This window comes from Branchiostoma belcheri, unplaced genomic scaffold (assembly GCF_001625305.1).
Source record: "Branchiostoma belcheri isolate BF01 breed outbred unplaced genomic scaffold, Haploidv18h27 scaffold54, whole genome shotgun sequence".
In the NCBI taxonomy this organism is placed as follows: domain Eukaryota; kingdom Metazoa; phylum Chordata; class Leptocardii; order Amphioxiformes; family Branchiostomatidae; genus Branchiostoma; species Branchiostoma belcheri.
The window spans coordinates 2,146,432-2,166,640 of record NW_017804176.1 but is presented as its reverse complement, the minus strand read 5'-3'; the positions used below and the strand labels follow the sequence as shown (position 1 = coordinate 2,166,640).

Below are 20,209 nucleotides of genomic sequence, written 5' to 3'. Positions count from 1 at the left end.
CCCAAACACGTTCTTAACTTAGAAAGAGATTTCACTTCAGAGTAATACAATATAATATATATTTTGTATTCAATATATGCAGTCTGCTTACAGGTACATGTATATGCAATTTGCATGGAGTATATGCACTTTGCATTTACATATGCAAGCTCCATTCATTGTATACAATCTGCATTCAATACCTGCAACTTGCATTCAGTGTATGCAATCTGCATTTCCTATATGCAGTCTCCATATCTCTCTGTATATATATACACATAATTTCAGGGAATGAATATGGTTAGAGGCTAGTTTTCCTCCCAGCCCTGTATTTTCGTCGTGACCTCTTATTTCGTATTTACCTTAGTTTATGAATATTGTAACCTATGAAATAAATCATTGTGGCCTTACTATGTGTGAATTTATTCCTCAGGTGACAAACCAGCTGGTGCATGTGTGTAAGGATTACATCCGAGCAGAGGCCCAGCCACATGAACATGAGGACCTGTTGTGGGAGAAAGTACACACAGAAGTACAGGAGGGGCCAGGCCATATCACTTCTCCTCATGGTACGGTCTTAAAGTTAAACACCAAATCTCCAAGCTGTATCCAATACACCACTCTATATGATGTATTGGATACTCTCTGGCAAATGGATACTGCCTGGACAACTTGATACTGCTTTTGCAGCCACCAGAAGATCTGCTTTGAGATTATTGAACATCTGAATTCGATTTTGATTTGTGCCACTTTAGACCATATAGATTGACTTGAAACTCTTTCTAAATGGGAGACCATCCTATAGCTAACACATTCCTAGTCAGCATTCTGATCACAATCTTTGTCAATAGAGTTATCAGCATTTCTGCCAGATGGCAATATCTACCCTGACATACAAAATATTAAAACAACATCTGTCTGCTGTTGTTTTCAGGAGGTGCAAAGAAGAAGAAAGGAGCCAAAGACTCGGGGCTGATTGTACCTGATGATGAGAAGCTGTGTGAGAGACTGAACGTGTGTCTGACCCTGTACTCTCACTACAAGGACTCGCTCAGAAGTATCAGGTACAGATTGTTAGTTAGTTAGTTTTTTGCTTAATGCACAAGAAAATGATTTCTATGAGAAGAATGGCAAAAATCTGGTTACTAATCCAATTGTGTCACAATGGGGTCATTTCTACCTGATGAAGTTGATTGTAAACTTTGGTGTGAAACCTTTCTTTTACTAGAATTGCAAACGTTGGTGTGAAACCTTCTCTTTGCTGGATATAGGGATTTTCTTATGCACAATCAGGGATTCGGATCTTTCTATACTTTGCTCATGCTTTTTGTTTCTTTCCAAAATGCGGTTGGACACGGCAACAGACTGTATATTTAATAATACCAACTTCTTGTTTGTTCCTAACACAGAGATGGCCTGGGAGGAACCCACGCCCTGTCACACTTTCCGTCCATGAGTTCGCTGCACTCTCACCGCTCCCACTCCCAGGTGGGCCGCCGCTCCATCGGGGGTCCGTCTCGCAGCCGCATGTCCAACCTGCAGCCCAGCGTCTCCTCCAAGAAGGCACCATCAGTTACATCCAGCTCCGGTAAGGGCACATATCCCCAAATAACATAAATATTAGATACAGGAGTTTTCTTTTACACAACCAAGATAGTTTACCTTGCTGACGCTTCGGTGTCTATCAGACACCTTCCTCAGAGCTTCTGACTGAAGTTCTGCTTCTTGATGTTACAAATGTATATGTAGCCAATGGCAAATACATTATTATTAGGTCTTTAGACTTGGTCTCAGTTACTGATGGAAGATAGTGGAAGTTATCTGAAACATTTAACTCTTCGGAGAATTTTGCATCCAGTTACTTGATTTATTTTGTATTAAGTTAAATGTTCCTGAATGTCTAACCTTCTAAGCTACTACTATCTAGTCCAAAAAACACACAACACATAATAATTAGATCAACATGAAGTTTCTGTTTTACTTCTTCCCCTGTGTTTAGATGAGGGCCCCCATGGGATCTCCTTCACTGATGAAGACACCATCCTTCAGCACCTGGACACATTCTGCCAGAGGCTCAGACAGTTTCTGGAAGTCATCGATACTCTCAAACAGTTCCACAGGTCAGGCAACTGTGTCTGTTTGTAACCTTAGCATGATTTACCAGTACCAGTGTAGCAGGCAGGAATATACCCCTGGTCAGAATAGTACCTGGGTTTGCAAGAAACACGCTAAAAAACATATAATGGTTGAGGAAAGTAGTTTCTTTGAAATTATTTCACTGTTTGCGTCACAAGGTGCATTTATAACAACTCAGTGACAAAAACCTGTTTTGTTTGTATTTTCTTACAGTTGTCATGAGTTATGTTGTTTTTTTTTTAGTCTGAAGGAGAAGTGTCGTGGCCTGCCACGTCCAAGAAGAGAAGACCTGATAGGGGAAGATGAAGATGACAGAGAGAGCAATGCAGATGCTATATCAGTAGCAAAACCCCCTCCAGACCCCATGGGTGAGCCTAAGCTAGACACAAAAATGCAAAATAATAAGCTGGTGCATCTATGAAAAGTATCCATGAAAAGTATTTACTTTCAGTTCATTTGGGAATAATGTATCCTTTGATATGTGCAAGTCACAACACAGACCCTCCTTTGCAAATGAAAATAATTTGAATGTTGAAGCAGTTACAAACGTCTAAAAATCCATATCCTTACATCCCAGGACCCCCTGAGAACCCTCCATCCCCCATGAAGACCCTCATGGTGCCCAGCGCCCATGGGATGATGCCTGTGTTGGAGGAGGAAGAGCCAATGAGCATGCCCGGCTCCAGAATGGCGCTGAATAACGTGGACTCCCCCGGGCACGGACACGAGGCTAGTGAGGCCATGTCTCTCAACGCTGCTGACGAGATCCATGAACTAAACACACAGTCTAGAGCTGTGTCTAAACAAGCCGCTCATCATCTGGGTAAGAAATACTCCATACAGGAAAATATTATATAAAGTTTATTTGATTTGCATTTATACATTTAACATCTGTGTCAATAATATCACCAGGGTCCATAATATCGCCACGTTGAGAAACAGTGTGCTTAAAGATATTTTTACTGCAACATATTTTTGGTATGCACTCCTTCACACCTCAAATGTACATGCCTAGGGTATGTTGCAGTAAAAATATCTTTAAGCACACTTTTTCTCAAGGTGGCGATATTATGGACCCTGGTGATATTATGGACACAGATGTTATATTGTTTATTCATAAGATAATATCATTTAGTCTCCTTGAATAGTTCTGTATTTCTTTCATTCAAAATCATTCCTATTATTACCTACTATGCAGATCTTTTGTAATCTGCTAGGGGTACACACAATCATCTAAATTTACAGTAAATGCTTTGGTCTTGATGGAATACTGAACTACCCACACTTGTTATGTGACCAAACAGAAAATGACATTGGCAGTGACTACTTCTTTCGAAGTGTTTGTGTATACTGAGAAAATTTGAAACCTTTGTCAGGAATACTGACCCATGAACCTTTGTCACGTGACCAAACTGAAGACAATAGTCACTAGGACTTAATGTGCCTGTAGTTGCCAGGACTTATTTATGACCTTTCCGTGCAGCTCGTCTCTATGCTCGACACGAGGGAGAGGAGGATGGACCCAGCATCTCACACATCATACAGATGTACCTGGAGCAGATGACAGACAACTTCGCTCAGGTGGTCAGCACTGGAGTTCTACTGGACGTGGAGGGCAAAGACAAGGACAGGTGAGGTCAACCAACTGAGAGGGTCAGGGGAAATTGTATTTTCTGTAATATGTACACACAGTTATACTAGACGTCCACCTTTGCAAGTATGAGAAAAAGTGTCACAAAAGTAGTCTGAAGTGAAAAAATCAAAGCTAATATATAGTTCAAATATTGTATAGTATAATAATAGGTGCAGTTTATTAAATGAATACACGTTTTGAACATTAAAAACACAAGGGAAGCTCAGACATAGAGTGCATATCATAGACTGTTTGAAACCTATAGGTTTCAGGTTTTGAAATGGGTCATGATGATTTTTTATATGTTTCTGAAGTGTGAATGACTTGAATGGCTGTTTTAAGGAAAAATTGTTGTGGTCAGGTTTGAGGAGGCCCACCAACAGTTCCAGGAGACTGCCCAGCTGTTAGACTCCATGATGTGTGCGTACCTACAGGCCATCTTCCAGAGGAAGATGCAGACTAACGAATGTATCAACATCTTGCAGAGGTGTGTTACATATAGTCTTTGACAAACTTCTTGCTGAAAATATTGTCCTGTTTTTGTAAGCACAAGCAGACTGAAATATCACAAATGCTAGATTATGTTGCCTCAAAGGATTTGTAGAAATTTTGGAAAGTAAATATTACACAATGTCATGTACGTGTAGTTTTACCTTATTTGTTTCACGAATTCCATTTATCTGTTGCAGGTTTTCCCCAGTTGGAGCCCGTCAGGGAATCCGAGCCACCATAGCTGAGAAATACGTGGAGACTTTCCAGCACTACGAACTTGACCTGGAGCATGTTCAGCAGATGTACGAACGAGAAAAGGTTAGAATTTTGATTTTGTTGGGTTTGTTATTTATACATTACAGTTATTTAGGTCTAGACATCGATGTGCCAAACATTTAAAATTAAGTGTTCTGTTTTGTTGCTACATGCAAAATTATGATTACAATCATGTCTATTCCAGTGTTGAAAGAAAATCAGTAGCAGTCACGTTGCTTGCAGTCTTTCAGGCTTGAATCACAATTTTCAATCCTTCTTTTTTGTAGGAGGATCCCCCCATTCCCAGGAATGCTCCCCCTGTAGCAGGGTCCATTTTCTGGTGTCGGAAGTTACTGACGGCCATCGAGGATCCAATGAAAGTGTTCCGGGATACCAAGGCCATCACTCATCTCAAGGACTTCCAGAGAGTGGTCAAACTGTACAACAGGATCGCTACCACACTGGTCAGTCATATTCTTGCCATTTACTCTCTCTCTTTCTAATACTGTAAGTCTTAGAATATTTTTGTGGTTTTTGTGGTTACTTTTGCATAACAAACTCAAACCTGCACAAAGATATTATGCGCTAGTACTTGTTTTTCACCATTTTTAATAAAATTTGGGTGTTACATACTTAAAAAAATTTACATGACATTGTACTTGTTTAAATGTGTTTAAAAGTTTGGAAAAATAAAGTCTGGAGTTTTTCTAGTATCTTCAGCTTTCAGAAAGTTCCACCAGTTCTTCAGTTCATTTGTGACCTGCTAAGGGTGCACATGCTAAAGTTCCCACTGTTTCAGGTGACGTTTGAGACACTGTGGCTGCAGCAGTGGAAAGCCTACATTGACGGAGCCAAGAACGGACTGAAGGCCATGCTGCTGGTGCACCATCCACAGACAGGGGAGATCCTGGTTAACGCTGATGAAAGGTTAGTTAGTAACTTATCACCCGACCAACAATAGTTGAGGATCATCCATAATCACAAGCACACATTGAATGCTAGTAAAAGTTCTCATTTAGATACACAAGGTATAGGCCTCACACCATACCATAAAACAGATAAAATAATTTTTTATACATTTTGCCACTTTTCATGTTTCTTGAGGCATAAATTTTGAAAATTTCTGAATTTCTTAATTTAGGCTGGTTAAAGGATTCGAAGGTGAAAAATTGTCCGAACATTTATTTTGTAAATTTGAGACTTTTTCAAATATTTTGTCCCCAGAATTCTGCAGCTGATCCAGGAGTCCAGGTGGATGGTCAGGCTGGGCATCCCCATGCCTGAATCTGTGCAGGACATCGTAGCACAGGTAAAGGTCTTACTTTCTGCCATTTCACTATTCCTTGTATGCGTCACAACTCCACATACACACAAGCAACTGTGAGATGGCTTATTCATTTCCATATATTTGTAAAAATGGAAACTTGTACACAGTATGGTACCAAGTGCTACAACCCAGATGAAGAAAAGGCTTGCCCTGTTTTTAAAACAAAAAAGTCCATTAAAAACAAGTCAATTCATTTATCCATCTTTTTTTTTTACTAGGAACATCGGTTCAAGAGCTACAAGATGCACCTGGAGCAGTGTCTGCATGAGTACAGGGAGGTGTGTGCTAAGATCCCCCCACCCATGAAGCAGCTGTTCCTGGTCCACACAGAGGCAACTCTGCACTTCTTCCAGCCTGGCCTCACCACTCTGACCTGGAACAGTATGAACATCGATGCCTTCCTACACACTGTAAGTACATGGGAATACAAGAAATGGCAGAAGTATGTGAGTTTTTTGTGATCACAGCTCAGCCACCCAAAAATATATGTACAGCATTATCCTATCATGTTGTCATGTTGTAAAAAAACTGAGTTAGTAAATTAGCCCTTTTAAAATTGTCTACAATGTACATATTTTTTTTCATTTTTTTTATTTTATGCCCATTTGCAAACACAACAAACATATATACGCAGGGGTGTGGCTGTCCTTAGTGCTGAAGATATGGCTAGTGTTGTCATTCTGACATTGAAGTTCCAAACAAACTACCATCACCATTTGGTTGTACCTTATTTCTTTATCTGAAGAATAAAGTGTTTTTTGTGTTTTTCTTAATTATATTCTAGGTTCACTCTGCCATTGCTCGGTTGGACGGCATAGTCCAGCATGTCATCAACATTGTAGAGGAGAAGGTGCAGGGCACAGTCGACATTGTCAGCAGTATGGTGCTGTTTGACATGGAGCTAGCATTCAGCAAAGCCTGGGTGAGTCTACTTCAGCTTTAGATAATACTCTAAAGATACTCTCATGTTTCGTTGCACAATTTGTTTATTTCATCCTAAGACAATGGGTTAGCCCCTTCAGCTTATAAAAGTTGACTTCTGAGAGAGCCCAGTATATACAGAACAAAACATTTTACATTCAGTGTTGTGGATACTGTCTTATCCATTCCTTATTTTTTTATCAAAAGTGTTAAGAATCTAACCTTTTTGTCCTGCTATTTTTAAGCCCCCTGGTGAGTTTGGAGAAGCCATACTACAGAGTGTAGAAGAGAAGGGACAGGAACTGCTGGACTTTGTGAATGAAGTGGAGAGCGCCATCTTTGAGATTGTCTCCTTCCTCATGTCCAACAAGGTAAGACTACTTTTGAGAAGCATTTAGTTGGAAAGAGGGTGATATTTTGCAATACATACAGACTTTGACCTTTGCCATACGTGTTTTGTATAAAAAAAGTTATGTCATACATGGGCCATAATAACGTTCGATATGGGTGTTCCTGCCTATGTGATAACTAGCAGTATCACATGGGGTTGTATTTCGTTATCATATGGGCTTCCAAATGTTCAACATGACCTCACTATCCCATGTAGACCCTACCCATTCATTCCCTATACATGTACTACATAGTTCACTTCACGAGGGCATTGTACATTTTCCCCAGGTTGGCTCCCCTTCCCAGTCTCCCATAGAGTCGCGTGTGTCCACGGCACCTTCCCATCGCCCGGGGCGGGGCAGTAAGGCGGCCAGTCACCGTGACACGCCCATGACCCTGCAGACGCTGAGCGAGGTGACCGAGGATCTGGTGGTCAACGAACTACTAGGTAAGACATTTTTTTCTCATAGATCTGAATTTATATAATTCTGGATATTTGCAGTTTGAAGTATGTTTCTCTTGCTATACAGAAAGTAAGAAAAAAGTGAAAGTATCTTACTTTATAAAAGTAATACAATTTCAGGTAAAAATAACCACTGAAGTGAAATCAAAAAGCTTATCAGCAGATATTGCAGACTTCACCCCCTCAGCTATAGATTTACATGTATGTACGCCTGCATGCAAAGGATCTACATACTTTTAGCTTTTTTGCTAGTTTACACTGCAAGAACAAATCTTTATCTTTAGTAGTTACATGTACATGTAACTACTTAAGATGTACATGTACATGAATGAATTAGATTAGATTTAATTTGATTAGATTTATTCCTTTTCTGATGGCTTACCAAATGCTCCATTTGTTTATCCACAGAGCACTACTGTCAGAAGGTTTACGACGCTGTCCTGTCTGCCACATCGCGCTCGCTGGCAGCGCTGGCGGAGGCATCAGGCTGTGAGGGGGAGAGTCTGCAGCAGACCCTGGCCAGGGGAAGTCCCCGCAGCACGCCCAGCCGCACCAGCACAGGAGTTTCCTCACGATCAGGACTCTCCATGTCATGGACCAGTCCTGAGGCAGAGGAGGTCACCTTCCTCAGGTGAGAAAACCTTAAATCTTCATCATAATTCTAACATTTTCCAGCTATATCTTTCCATGCTTTTTTTTATTATTTCTGACTGTCTAAGACTGTCTAAGTAAAGTTTAAAGATAATGATTATGATTCATCATTTTTAGAGAAATTTCAATCATTTCATGTGCACTTTATAGGAGTTGCTACTTATTAAGGAAACAAGAAAGCTTCTGAATCATTTATTGTGTAATTATATAACATATACATCTAATATTTTATCATTTGATAAGCCATCAAAAGTGTAATATTCATTGCATTTATTACTGACAATATACTTGTGTTTTTGGAAGACAATCATGAGATTCATCTCAAGTTCTCAGTCATTTAATGTTGTTACTTTGCTATTTTTGACAGGTTTGAAGTGGTGGTGAAGTTCAACATCCCCAACACAGTCATCGAACCCCCGCTGGCAGCTGCACAGGAAGCTGTCAATCAAGTAGCCAGTGCCATCATGGACATCTCCAACGGTCAGGCCAAATGTTCAACTTTTTTAGGACGACTTAAACCTCAGACCTTTCTTTAAAATGGAATTTAGCAATTAAGCGTTTTCTTAGAGAACACATGGTACTCGTCAGTTGAAAATGTGTCTAACCAAACAAAATGCATGCTGCAGGTATAAACTGGTGGACCAGTGAAGGCAGTGAGACATTCCACGCCACCATCTCGGAAGAGCCATACCTCAATGACCTCATGCACCAACTCTTCTCTGTCATCGAAAGTAAGTAGACCTCATCATCACTGGCAGTAGCTCAAGTCTGAGCATTCAAGTTCATATCATAGAGGTCCCTCAGTCCTTGGGGTGCTGGTGCCATAGGTGGCTGCTCAACCTTAAAGTGGTTTACTGTTTACTGCCGTAGTCCATGTCGGCAATGCCTCAGGTGTTGGGGTATTTTTTAGAACTGAGGTAATCTTGAACTGTCTGTTGTATTTTGTGGCATTTCAACTTTTACATCTACCACACAGATCTGCAGAAGGCGGTGGACCGTCACATCTTCCACTTCAAGCTGTACGACTTCCTGTGGAAGGACGACATGCACACACAGTTCTACGAGTTCATCTCTGCTGACCCTGGAACCAGAGCTATCAAGAGAGAGGTAAGATTGTCACATATGACTTTTTCTTAAGTCAATAAAACTACAACTAGCTACTGTTAAAATATTAAGGTAAAATGATAACTATACTATCTTGGCAATTGCCCATTTTCATCTTTAGAAATTGGTGAAAATACTTAAATCCTTATTGGGAGGGGACAAAGAGTGTTTGAAACAGTCAGAGTGCTATGGTGTTGATGCTGTTACATTTTACCCCCTGTAGAAAACAGCATAATTTGTCTGTTGTATTGCAGCATGATGATTATTCTCAATTCTGCTAGAAGGAAATGATACCTTAACAGTTCTTGTTAAAAATGAATATATGATATTTCATATTTTTCAGGTTGAGAGGCTGTTGAACATAGAGCAGAAGGTACTGGACATCCCCCTAGTCCTGCCTGTTGGTCCCATCTGTTTGCTGACCTGCCCTATCAGAGATGCCCTGCATGGATTCAGTATAGCCTGGAAAACCAAGTATGCTCAAGTGCTGCATGAGGATGCAAAGGTGAACATTCTTTTATTCATTCATGGTACAAGATCAATTGATATCTTTAAGTTAGTGGTTTAACACTGTTATTTCTTTAATGTTTCTCCTTCTGCCTAACATTGTAACCGATAGAGATCTGGTAGCCAAACGGCTACTTTGATGTGCTTAAGGTTGAACAACGTTGCTGTATATGTACAGCATGTATATGCAGTGGGTTGTAAATCCAATGTGTCTAGGGCATCGTATTTGAAGGCAAACCCATCCTTCTACTTCTACCTTTTTACCTCCCCAACTGAAGCCAGGTACTCATTTTACACCTGGGTGGAGTGAGGAAAGTCCTGTACAGTGTATTTCACAAGGACAGGACACAAAGTTTAGCCAGGAATGCAAGGAATTTAGCCACTTTTCTGAAACAAATTATTCTATTACAGTAACAAAGTGATGAATCTTATCTTATGTCCTAACAACTTCATTATTTCCCCAGAAAATGCTAGACACCGCCATCCTGTACCGGTCCAATGTTCTGAACCGCCTGTCGCTGGACGTGAAGACCCTGGACCAGCTGAACTCTGCCCTGAACCTGCTACAGGAGCTACAGGACATGGAGAACAAGATAGACGACATCTACCTGCCCATAGAAACCATGTATGAAAACCTCAGGTAACAAAACACTGTCTCAATTCTTGACGTATGCTTTGGTTCATAAAACGATTATGACTATTGTCAAGATTAATATTTTTGTGTCTGAAATGATTTTTGGCTAATTCAGATACATGTAGTTCATTATCAGAATGTGATAACATTGTATGTCAATGGGAGGCTTACCTTGATTCCTGATGTTTCCTTACCAGGGAGTACAAGCTGAGGCTACCCAGGAATGAGGTACAGGAGGTGGAACAGTTGAGAGAGAAATGGCAGGAACTGATCGAGCTGTCTGAACAGGTAAAGTAAAATATAGTACACTGTAATTATGAGTAAAATTTACTTTACTACATGATTATTGAACTATTGTCGTGATAACTTCTTTTACAGTAAAGATAAACTAACTATTTTTGTTTCAGTACCAAGGACAAAACTACATCAGACAATATTATGAAAAAAACAACAACAGTGCTTCAATTTGCAAATACCTTCTGCCATTCTTACATCTCTATTTGTGATGAAAATGAATGTCTTGTTTTCCAGGTTCGATATAAGCTGCTGAAAGAACAAAGAGGAGCATTTGAGCAGGAGCTGGACAAACAAGTCAAGGTTAGTCTTCTCTAGTAAAACCCTTGTGGTAATGGCATAGTGTTCAATATACATTTTAAAAAATCTCCGTTGATCTCTTGCTTACAATACAGACTCAGCATAGCCTTTATTCATCAGACTTTGAAATGTTAAAGAAAACCTTGAGAATTTCTTTCTCTTCCCCAGAACTTTGTAGTTGAGGTGATCCAGTTCAGGAACAGTTTTGACGCCCAGGGTCCGGCCGTGCCCGGGGTACGGCCAGAAGAAGCCGTGATGCGACTGCGGGACTTCCAGGAGAGGTTTGCGCTGTACGACGCCAAACGCCGGACACTGGACTCCGTGTCCCGCCTGTTTGGTATCGTGCCCAAACCTTTCCCAGAGTTGGACAAAACAGGAGAGGTCAGTGATATGTTATTTTTGGGTGTCTGAGCTTTTCTATTAATCAAACTCTTCAACATTTGTTATGATTACCAGAAGTTCTGCTGTTACTTCAACAATGAAGTACGAGGCATCTTTTCAATAACAAGAAAATCTTGATCCATACTACCGGTAAGTGGATGACAATCAAAAGTTTTGGTCTAATGTTTGTGTACAGGAACTGGACCTGCTGGGTCTACTGTATGGACTGTTCCAGAAGTTCATTGCTTTTGACAACATCTTCAGAGAACGACTTTGGGCAGAAGTGGACCTGGAACAGGCTAACAAGGAGGTGCTACATATAATTAACTTTTTATAGAAAAAAATTCAATGATGCTAGTAAGATAATATACAATGAGCTAGATCTCTATGCTACACAATTAAGTTGTTATGTGTATTTTTGACAATGCCTTAGGTATGGCTCAAAAGGGGAAATGGGAAAAGATGGACATATTTCCAGTCTGACTAATCCCTATGTGTTTCTGTACAGGTGGAGGAGTATTGGGAGGAATGTTTGGCCCTACCAGACAAGCTGAAGGACTGGGAGGCTTATCAAGAGATGAAAAACTCCATCAAAATCTACCTGGATGTTTTCCCACTCCTGCACAGGCTGGCTACCAAGGTCAGTACCATAGATAGGGGATTATCTGGCTGTGTGTGTGTTGACTTCATAATCATTTTGGACTAGGATTTTTCAAAGTTGATTGTAGTTACACTTCTTAGTCACTGAGTGTGTCAAAATGATACAAATTTGGATTTTGAATTTCAATTTTTAATTTTTTCTACATTGTAAAATTTTTGGAAACACTGGTAAAACTTTCCATGATTATATGCTGTGAATTGCATGCTTGCATGTTAAGATCTAGAAGCTTGTATTTGCTTTAAGTATGATAATTTAACTTTAAAATTTGTGATCCTTTTTTGTAATAGTTTTAATTCTTTAATTCTACTTTTCTAATGATTTTCCATGTACTGCATGGTTACCCTTTTCTAGGGGCAATACAAAGATACTCTGGTGCCAGTAAGTAATTGTGTGGTGGTGGTTTCACTTGTAATTCCTCATAATCATTTTAATGGTGACGTGGAGTGATTTACTAACTTCAGGCTTATAAAAACACTTTTTCTTATAAAAAATACAGAGTGCCTTTTCTTGCCTATATGAATGATTTCTTACTGATAATAAAGCCTTACTCCTTGTGATAAGTAACCGAAGGGTTGAACAGTGAAATTGTTGACAATCACTGCATCTTAGCTCAGTACTTTCACTTTGCGCCTCCACAAGAAAATTTTAGTAATTAAGAGGTACAGTATAGGAGATACTGTACATTGCCTTCAACTTGTATTATATCAACTACTTAAATGTACATTAAATATATAATAATTTGCTGCAAAATTAATTTTGTAAGATTTGCATTATGTTAATATAATGTTACAGTACATTTTACCTCCAAATGTTTTTAAAACAACCAGCAAGCCAACTCATTTTTGTACAATATATACATGTATTTTGTAAATGCATGGTTATTATAGAAATCACAATTACGATGAACTCAGAGCTGCCAAATGTATGTAAAATAAGACATACTAAATCAAATGTACAAGTAAGTCTCAGTGCTGAGTAAAATATTTGACATTTCATTTTGATATGATACTTAGTAATTCAACAGATCATAATCGTAACCAAGAAGAAACATCCACATCATTCTGTAAGTCTATAAAAATGTCGATCAGTCAATCCCTTTCAGTTGTTATATTTTCTAACCCTGTTTCCCTCGTGTCCCCACCAGGAAATCCGTAACCGCCACTGGCTGCAGGTCATGTCTGTAACAGGTAGCTCCTTCCCACTGGAGGCACAGGCCTTCAAACTCTACCATCTGTTGGACATTGGGCTCATACAGTAAGTGTTTACTACACGTTTCTGTCTTTATGTGCCACAACTAATAATGAACATCATCATCATCTACTGTATTCTGCGTCTACAGTCGTATGGAGATGTCCTGTAGCCACATTCAGTCTTTCTTCATCTCTTTCCACCGTGTCCTCTGCCTTGCGAGCTCTACATAATGAGCATACACATAAAGAAACAGACTATTTTTGATGACACCTCATCGGTGTAGCCTATGGTTTAATTATATTGAGCTTGAGTTGAAATGACAACTTTGCTATGCATTAAAGGTGGACATTTTGTTGTGACTAAAGATGAGGTGTTAGCAAGAGGCAATGTAGTTCTTATATGTGCCAATTTCTCTCCATTGTTTCTCTGCAGGCATCATGATGAGATCCATGAAATCTGTAAGGCTGCCAGCATTGAACTAGAACTGGAGATCAAGATGAGGACTATCGAGGAAGAGTGGACTGAACAGGTCTGAAAATATCATGATTGACAATTTGTAACCTCCAATGTAGCTCTTATTTGACATTTCAAAATCAACACCTTTACATAAATACTGTGCATCTTCTTTGGTAAGGCTGAAGCATTGGTTGAAAATCTGGTGAGTATACACTACTTGTCATAGAAAGAAAGCTTAAACTATTACTTGGATGGTACGTTTGTACCTGTCCATGGTACTGAATATATTAAGCACCTCGACCTGTCTATCTAGTTGGTACCTGTCCATGGTACTGAATAGCAGCAATTCAATACTTGCCTATCTTGGTACCTGTCCTTGGTACTGAATAGCAGCACCTTGGTACCTGCCCACTGTGCTGAATAGCCTGTGATAAAATGAAAATCAAGTAGTACTGTTTTTTTACTGTCTGGTGTAGGTCCTGACCTTTGAACCCTATAAGAAGCGTGGAGCCATCTACCTGGCGAAGGACGAGTCGGAGCGACTGTTGGAGCAGCTGGAGGATGCCCAGGCCCTGCTGGCCACCATGCTCACATCCAAACACATCGGGCCGCTCAGGGAGGAGGCAGCCTCATGGGCCGAGAAACTCAAGGTACGCAAGAAAATCATCTTTAAAAGATGGCTGCATGCTTACTGCTTACGGTAAAACAGAATAGGTTTTAATTTGATATTCATGGACTAACTTGTAGGTAACACGGCTCCTGCTGCTGGTTTTTAAAAATTGTTAAATCTATTGTGTGGGAGAAACGACATCTGACAGAACCATTACCTGGTTGTAGGTTCAGCTTCTTTCCTTTGATCATTTCACACACTCTTGCTTCCTTCCCAGGGCGTGAGTGAGGTTCTTGAGACATGGCTGGAGGTGCAGGACCTGTGGCAGTATCTGGAGGCTGTGTTCAGTAACAGTGCCACTGCTTCATCTGTCCACTTACTCATTTCTTCCTCCCCTCTCCAGGGTGTGAGTGAGGTCCTTGAGACATGGCTGGAGGTGCAGGACCTGTGGCAGTACCTGGAGGCTGTGTTCAGTAACAGTGCCGCAGCCAAGGAACTCCCACAGGAGGCCAAGAGGTTCATCCGCATCGACAAGAGCTGGATCAAACTCATGAGGAAAACCTACGACACCAGAAATGTGCTACAGGTCAGGAATTAAGCCTTTTCCCTAAAGATTTTTAAGGTTTAGCCGTTTTACTTTCTTCATAACCAGCATATAATAATTACAGTGTTCAAATTGGGGGCAATTCATAGTATTACATACTATTATTATATTAGTTACTATTACTTCTTCAAAGTTTAGATTTCATTATATATTTTCTTTGTAAACAAATTGCAATGATATCTTAAATAGAGCCAACTAGAATACAAGGCTCTTAGAAATTAAGAATGTAGCATACAGAATTGTTGACCTGAAAAAGGATTTGACAAGATTGGCTACATTTTTTTTTATTCCCCTGAATAATTCCACAGTGTTGTTACGGAGGTGAGATTCCGAAGGGTGTCGTGCTGCGACACTTCCGTGAGGATCTGGAGGTGTGTTTCAAGTCTCTGACGTCGTACCTGGACAACAAGAGGAAGGCGTTCCCCCGGTTCTTCTTCCTGTCTGACCCTGTCCTGCTGTCCATGCTGAGCCGGCCGTACGACCTGGAGTCTGTCAGACCTCATTTGAAGTAAGTCTGATCACATAACCCTCTTTCCACTAACCTCCTCTACTAGTAACGGTACAAATTGGTGTTTACGCATCATTAGAAGGAAGAAAGTTAACTCATATACATGTATATATATACAAATGTAGTTACTTAGACCAGAAACATTCAATTTGATTTCTTCTGCATTAGCCATGATCACAGCTATAACTTATTTCACCAAAGTAAAAATGAACCAAACCACTGTAATTTTTGTATGGATCACTATGTTCAAGGCCTAGTTAACCATTGATTGTAAGTTTTTTCCATTGAATAATGAATTTTTACTTGGTGGTAAAAGTCTTCTTCTGGTCTGAATAAACGATCTCTTAGGTCACCTGGCCTTATTGGCACACTTGTTGAATCCCTTTATTACATGTATGCTTCTATTTCCCAGGTCTATATTCAGCTATGTAAGTGATGTAAAACTGGAGAAGACTGAAGACACGCTGAGTTCTATCGGAGAGAAGACTCCTGTCCCTTCCTTCGCGGACTACAGACGTCCCGGGGCTGCCCCGGTCCCCCGGGCAGGGGCCACCACCCCGCGGGGCCTTAACCTACCCCCCGTGGAGAGGTTTCCTGGACCCATGTCGTCTGAAGCCTTTAAAAGATCGGTAAGTCCAGCTTAAGTTTTTATCCCTCTCCGTGTTGCTTAACCCCATTCCAATATGAATTTGATGCTAAACAGCAACATATGCAGGCTAATGCTTAACATTAAAATGATGTCCTGTGGCATAGTGGTTAGTAACCCTTACTACTGCTTGGACCTTGTAGATTTCTTAAAGGACATTTTACTTCTGTCCACACATACTTAATGGTTTTATCAGCAGTTTGTCATTTCACAATTATAGCAAAGTTTAAAAGTCACTGTGAAAATTGTTATCTTATATTCAATTTGTAACATACATTTCAGCCATTTGCTGCCATTTGACAATATGCAACCATTGTATGTAAAGTGTAGTTAACTAGTAAATGACCTGAATATACTTCACGGTGCATGTCTGTGAAATGCACTGCAGTTTTACATGTATTACAATAACAATTTTTGTGTGCCCAGGAGCGCTCAGGCAGTATCCATCTATCTGAGAGTAACGTTGATGAGACCAGTGAGCTGTGGCAGGCCGCTACAGTCGTGTCTCCTGAGGGAGAACAGTTGGAGCTGGACGAAGAGGTGGGGAAAATAATTCCACTGCCCTGCAATTTCTCTATAGTATTCAAATGTTGTGCCAGAAAAGATATTGTCTGCAATGGGCAAAATTCTGTGAATGCAATGTTGACCAAAAATCCAACAAAAACCATAGATCCAGGTTTTGTGCAAGTGCAGTATGTTCAACAGTGTAGACTATGTGTACTTATTATAATAACACATACTGATAAGTGATATGAAATGTTTTGTTAGGTGACTCTGACAGATGGAGTGGAGACGTGGCTACAGAGCCTCCATCAGTCCATCCACAGAACCATCGCCAAAAGCATCTCACGGATTGTACGGGACATCGGGTTAGGAGTGGCCATGGAGGAGTGGGCATTCAAGGTGAGAGAAAGGATTTGTTATTTTGGGACTTATTTCATGAGGTACATAAACAAGAAGACATTACAGAAGACATTACTGTACAACAGAACTATGATAAATGAATAAGAACAATGATGCGTATAAAGCGTGCCAGTGGCTGCATCATGGAATTACATGACAGTTGCCAGGCAGCAGAGGTCTTGGTAGACCAAAGAAGATATGGATGGAGTGCATCCAAAATGACATTTAAATGTGTGGATTGTCCAACATTGACCCACTGGACAGGGTCACATGGAGACATGAAGTCAAGTCTAGCCAACTGCTGCCCACCCCTGAGACAGGGAAGCCGGCAGCAGAATAATCAAAGCCTGGATATGTATGATTGTATGTATGATAAGCTATCAATGTATGAATCTGATAAGTGATTGTCACAGTGATCTTCACCTAACATGAGACCTGACATTTTTTCCAGTACCCAGCCCAAGTAGCTCGCCTGGGTCTCCTGTACTACTGGACGAAGGAGTGCGAGCTCGCCGTGTCGGAGCTGAAGTATGAACGTAAGGCCATCCCCAACGCAAGCAAGAAGTTCAGCACAGTCATCAACCGTCTGCCCACCTGCCTGACCAGGGGAGCCTGGAAGGGCCTGGACGAACCTTTCCTACCCATACACAAACTCAGGCTGCAGAACATGATCACTGTAAGCATTACAACTTAAAGTTTCCATATTTGCAGACAGATGCTACATATCTCCTCCTCAATAGATGTTCATAGGACCAAACAATGATTGGCATCAGATCAGCTTTAGTGGAGTTGAATTAGCAAAATAAAATGCATTTTCTTCACATTTTCATGCAATCAGTGTTTGCTGATAGAGGGTATTTGCTGAGCACATGTTGGGTACATGTAAATGGACTGTGATAACTTTTGAAAACATTTGAAAAAAAAATTGGAAATGAGGAATTTTTAATGTTGACTTGAAGTTTGTCATTAAAGATGTCTTAGTTTGTGACCACTAATGTATACTTTGATGTATACTATTAGGAAATAAGTCTATGGAAAACTGAGTCATTTCCAAAGAATGGTGTTGATTCAGGACTTGTGTAATGACGTATCTGTATCCTACAGTACTCTCTGTACCTGAGGGACACCCTGGAGAGTCTGGGAAACAGAAAACTGAGAGATGTGACCGACTTTGAGTGGAGGAGGAACATCCGCTTCTACATGCACGAATCAGGAGGTAAAAAGATTATACTTTGTGTAATGTAATGTACTAGATGTTTAATAGAACAGGTAACATAGACACAAGATACACTACAGTACAGATCTCGGGATAAGCATCAAGTCCCGCGGGAGATCCCGCGGGAGTTTGCGGGATATCACGCGGGAGTTTGCGGGAGTTCCTGCGGGAGTTTGCGGGATCTCCTGCGGGAGTTTGCGGGATCTCCTGCGGGATTTATCGGGATATCCCGCGGTACGAAATTCTCTCCCGCAACTCCGATCTTCGGTGTGAGACCTTAGGTTTCCGAAGGGCCGGCGCCGCTGTTACTTGAAGTTGAACCGCGTTGACTACAGATTTTTACGCAGACGATGCGTGCATGTTTTAGTATGTTTTCAATGCATGCAAATAACAGTAGAGCAAATAGTATTTTTAACCAAACATTTCTTTTTTTTTATATCGGAAATCTGATGGCTTAATAAGGTACAGAACGATAACAAAGTAATACAACCTTCTTGAACAAGTTTTGTGTCCGGCCTTGCGACGTGGACGGCTTTATTTTGATGTCACCCGACCTGCGCTATTTCAGATATAATTTTTAAAAAATCTAACGCATCGACGTGCCAAATCGCCACTCGAGTTCTTTATTTTTCCCCTAGATAGGGGAGGTTGACGTATGGAGTTACGGAAGAGAGATTAAACATCGTGTAAAACAAGGGGGCGAAGCATAATTCAAGAGTTCTTTACGCCTCAAACTTTGATACATTTCGTGCGCCACGCAGTGTTCAGGGCCTGCATGAGGGTTACTGATTACGAATTACGCAAAATTTTCGCTATAAAGTTAAAGTTTCATAGCTGATTACGACTTTTACGCTTTGCGGCTAATGTACTGATTGCGAATTACGTTGATTTTTGGGAAGGTTGCCTTCGGTTCACGAAGACAATGAATAAAAAAAACGCCTGATTACGCCTTACGAAAAAGGGCATGCAGACCCCCAGTGTTGGGCCGGGCGTTCCCACGCCGCGTCGCCATAGAAACCGCACGTCGCCAGCAGCGGCGGCGGCGGCGCTGGCAGACTCCCTGGCGCCGACTGACCACTTGGCGTTCTGGCGCGCCAATCACAGCGCGCAGATGGGGACCCGCCCACCAGCCGGCCCGCGAATTCAAAGAGTTGAGTCAGATGCACCGCCCCACAGAAACACCGCCTGACGATTGTTATACGTACGTCGGATTGTGGCTTCTTTTTCCGCCTTGCACGGCCGGGATGCGACATTGTAATTTTCTTATAAGTTATATCCCAATTTCATCCCAAAACAACGTTTTTCACATGTGAGGAGGCTAGTTCCATAGAGTGTACCGAGTGAATTTCAAGTTTTATGGTCTGAGAACGAATTAATTTCCGTAAAATTTATCATAAACACGTTTAGTTCGGGTTCTCCCGTGTTTATTTATTTTTCGGGTTCTCCCGTGTCTTGGACGTGCGCTATCGACTCCGTCTTCATCTAGCTGGCTGACCCCGCAGCTGAAAGAAGTAGAATGTTTTCCTACCGAAAGAAACTTTGCCAGCCATGTGGGAGTACTTGCTCCTTGCTTTCAGGGTGATAGTAATCTATCGAAATTAATTATGGACATGGTCGTTGTTGATGCAAGAGTTTTTGGGGGAGGGGGGAGACGCCCGCCCCGGGATTTTGATGGGCAGACTTTTAATTGTCGCAATTCTTAATACTAATACGGAGACCTCTTGACGCAAGCTACCATGAGAAGACAACAGCTACAAGATTATGAAACAACCACAAACTACTGCCGGTACGCCTCATAATTTTTATTTCTTGGTAACAATCTTGCCGAATTTACCGGAGACGGAGGGATTACTACACGTTACATTGTATTCATTCACGGTAGTTTCTTAAAGTTTGCGCTGAACAATAGCTTTGAAAAAAAAGTAGCAGTTTTGTAATAACTATGAC

At 40.9% G+C, this 20,209-nt stretch overlaps 1 protein-coding gene across 1 annotated transcript in view; it reads left to right on the top strand.

The window, feature by feature from the left end:
• LOC109481175 (dynein gamma chain, flagellar outer arm-like) overlaps positions 1-20,209 on the top strand; it is a 66,286-nt gene that overhangs the window by 2,612 nt on the left and 43,465 nt on the right. Inside the window, exons 5-41 of the mRNA XM_019783678.1 lie at positions 413-548; positions 914-1,043; positions 1,389-1,567; positions 1,979-2,099; positions 2,359-2,483; positions 2,693-2,938; positions 3,599-3,746; positions 4,110-4,235; positions 4,438-4,558; positions 4,783-4,959; positions 5,295-5,422; positions 5,720-5,804; positions 6,041-6,232; positions 6,607-6,744; positions 6,989-7,114; positions 7,422-7,581; positions 8,005-8,227; positions 8,615-8,727; positions 8,874-8,978; positions 9,224-9,354; positions 9,695-9,856; positions 10,323-10,498; positions 10,690-10,780; positions 11,024-11,089; positions 11,255-11,467; positions 11,664-11,777; positions 11,976-12,107; positions 13,273-13,382; positions 13,752-13,848; positions 14,252-14,425; positions 14,789-14,971; positions 15,298-15,497; positions 15,910-16,126; positions 16,570-16,683; positions 16,912-17,046; positions 17,498-17,722; positions 18,151-18,262. Of these exons, the coding sequence (XP_019639237.1) occupies positions 413-548; positions 914-1,043; positions 1,389-1,567; positions 1,979-2,099; positions 2,359-2,483; positions 2,693-2,938; positions 3,599-3,746; positions 4,110-4,235; positions 4,438-4,558; positions 4,783-4,959; positions 5,295-5,422; positions 5,720-5,804; positions 6,041-6,232; positions 6,607-6,744; positions 6,989-7,114; positions 7,422-7,581; positions 8,005-8,227; positions 8,615-8,727; positions 8,874-8,978; positions 9,224-9,354; positions 9,695-9,856; positions 10,323-10,498; positions 10,690-10,780; positions 11,024-11,089; positions 11,255-11,467; positions 11,664-11,777; positions 11,976-12,107; positions 13,273-13,382; positions 13,752-13,848; positions 14,252-14,425; positions 14,789-14,971; positions 15,298-15,497; positions 15,910-16,126; positions 16,570-16,683; positions 16,912-17,046; positions 17,498-17,722; positions 18,151-18,262 (5,431 nt within the window). The remainder of the gene's footprint in view (positions 1-412; positions 549-913; positions 1,044-1,388; positions 1,568-1,978; positions 2,100-2,358; positions 2,484-2,692; positions 2,939-3,598; positions 3,747-4,109; positions 4,236-4,437; positions 4,559-4,782; positions 4,960-5,294; positions 5,423-5,719; positions 5,805-6,040; positions 6,233-6,606; positions 6,745-6,988; positions 7,115-7,421; positions 7,582-8,004; positions 8,228-8,614; positions 8,728-8,873; positions 8,979-9,223; positions 9,355-9,694; positions 9,857-10,322; positions 10,499-10,689; positions 10,781-11,023; positions 11,090-11,254; positions 11,468-11,663; positions 11,778-11,975; positions 12,108-13,272; positions 13,383-13,751; positions 13,849-14,251; positions 14,426-14,788; positions 14,972-15,297; positions 15,498-15,909; positions 16,127-16,569; positions 16,684-16,911; positions 17,047-17,497; positions 17,723-18,150; positions 18,263-20,209) is intronic.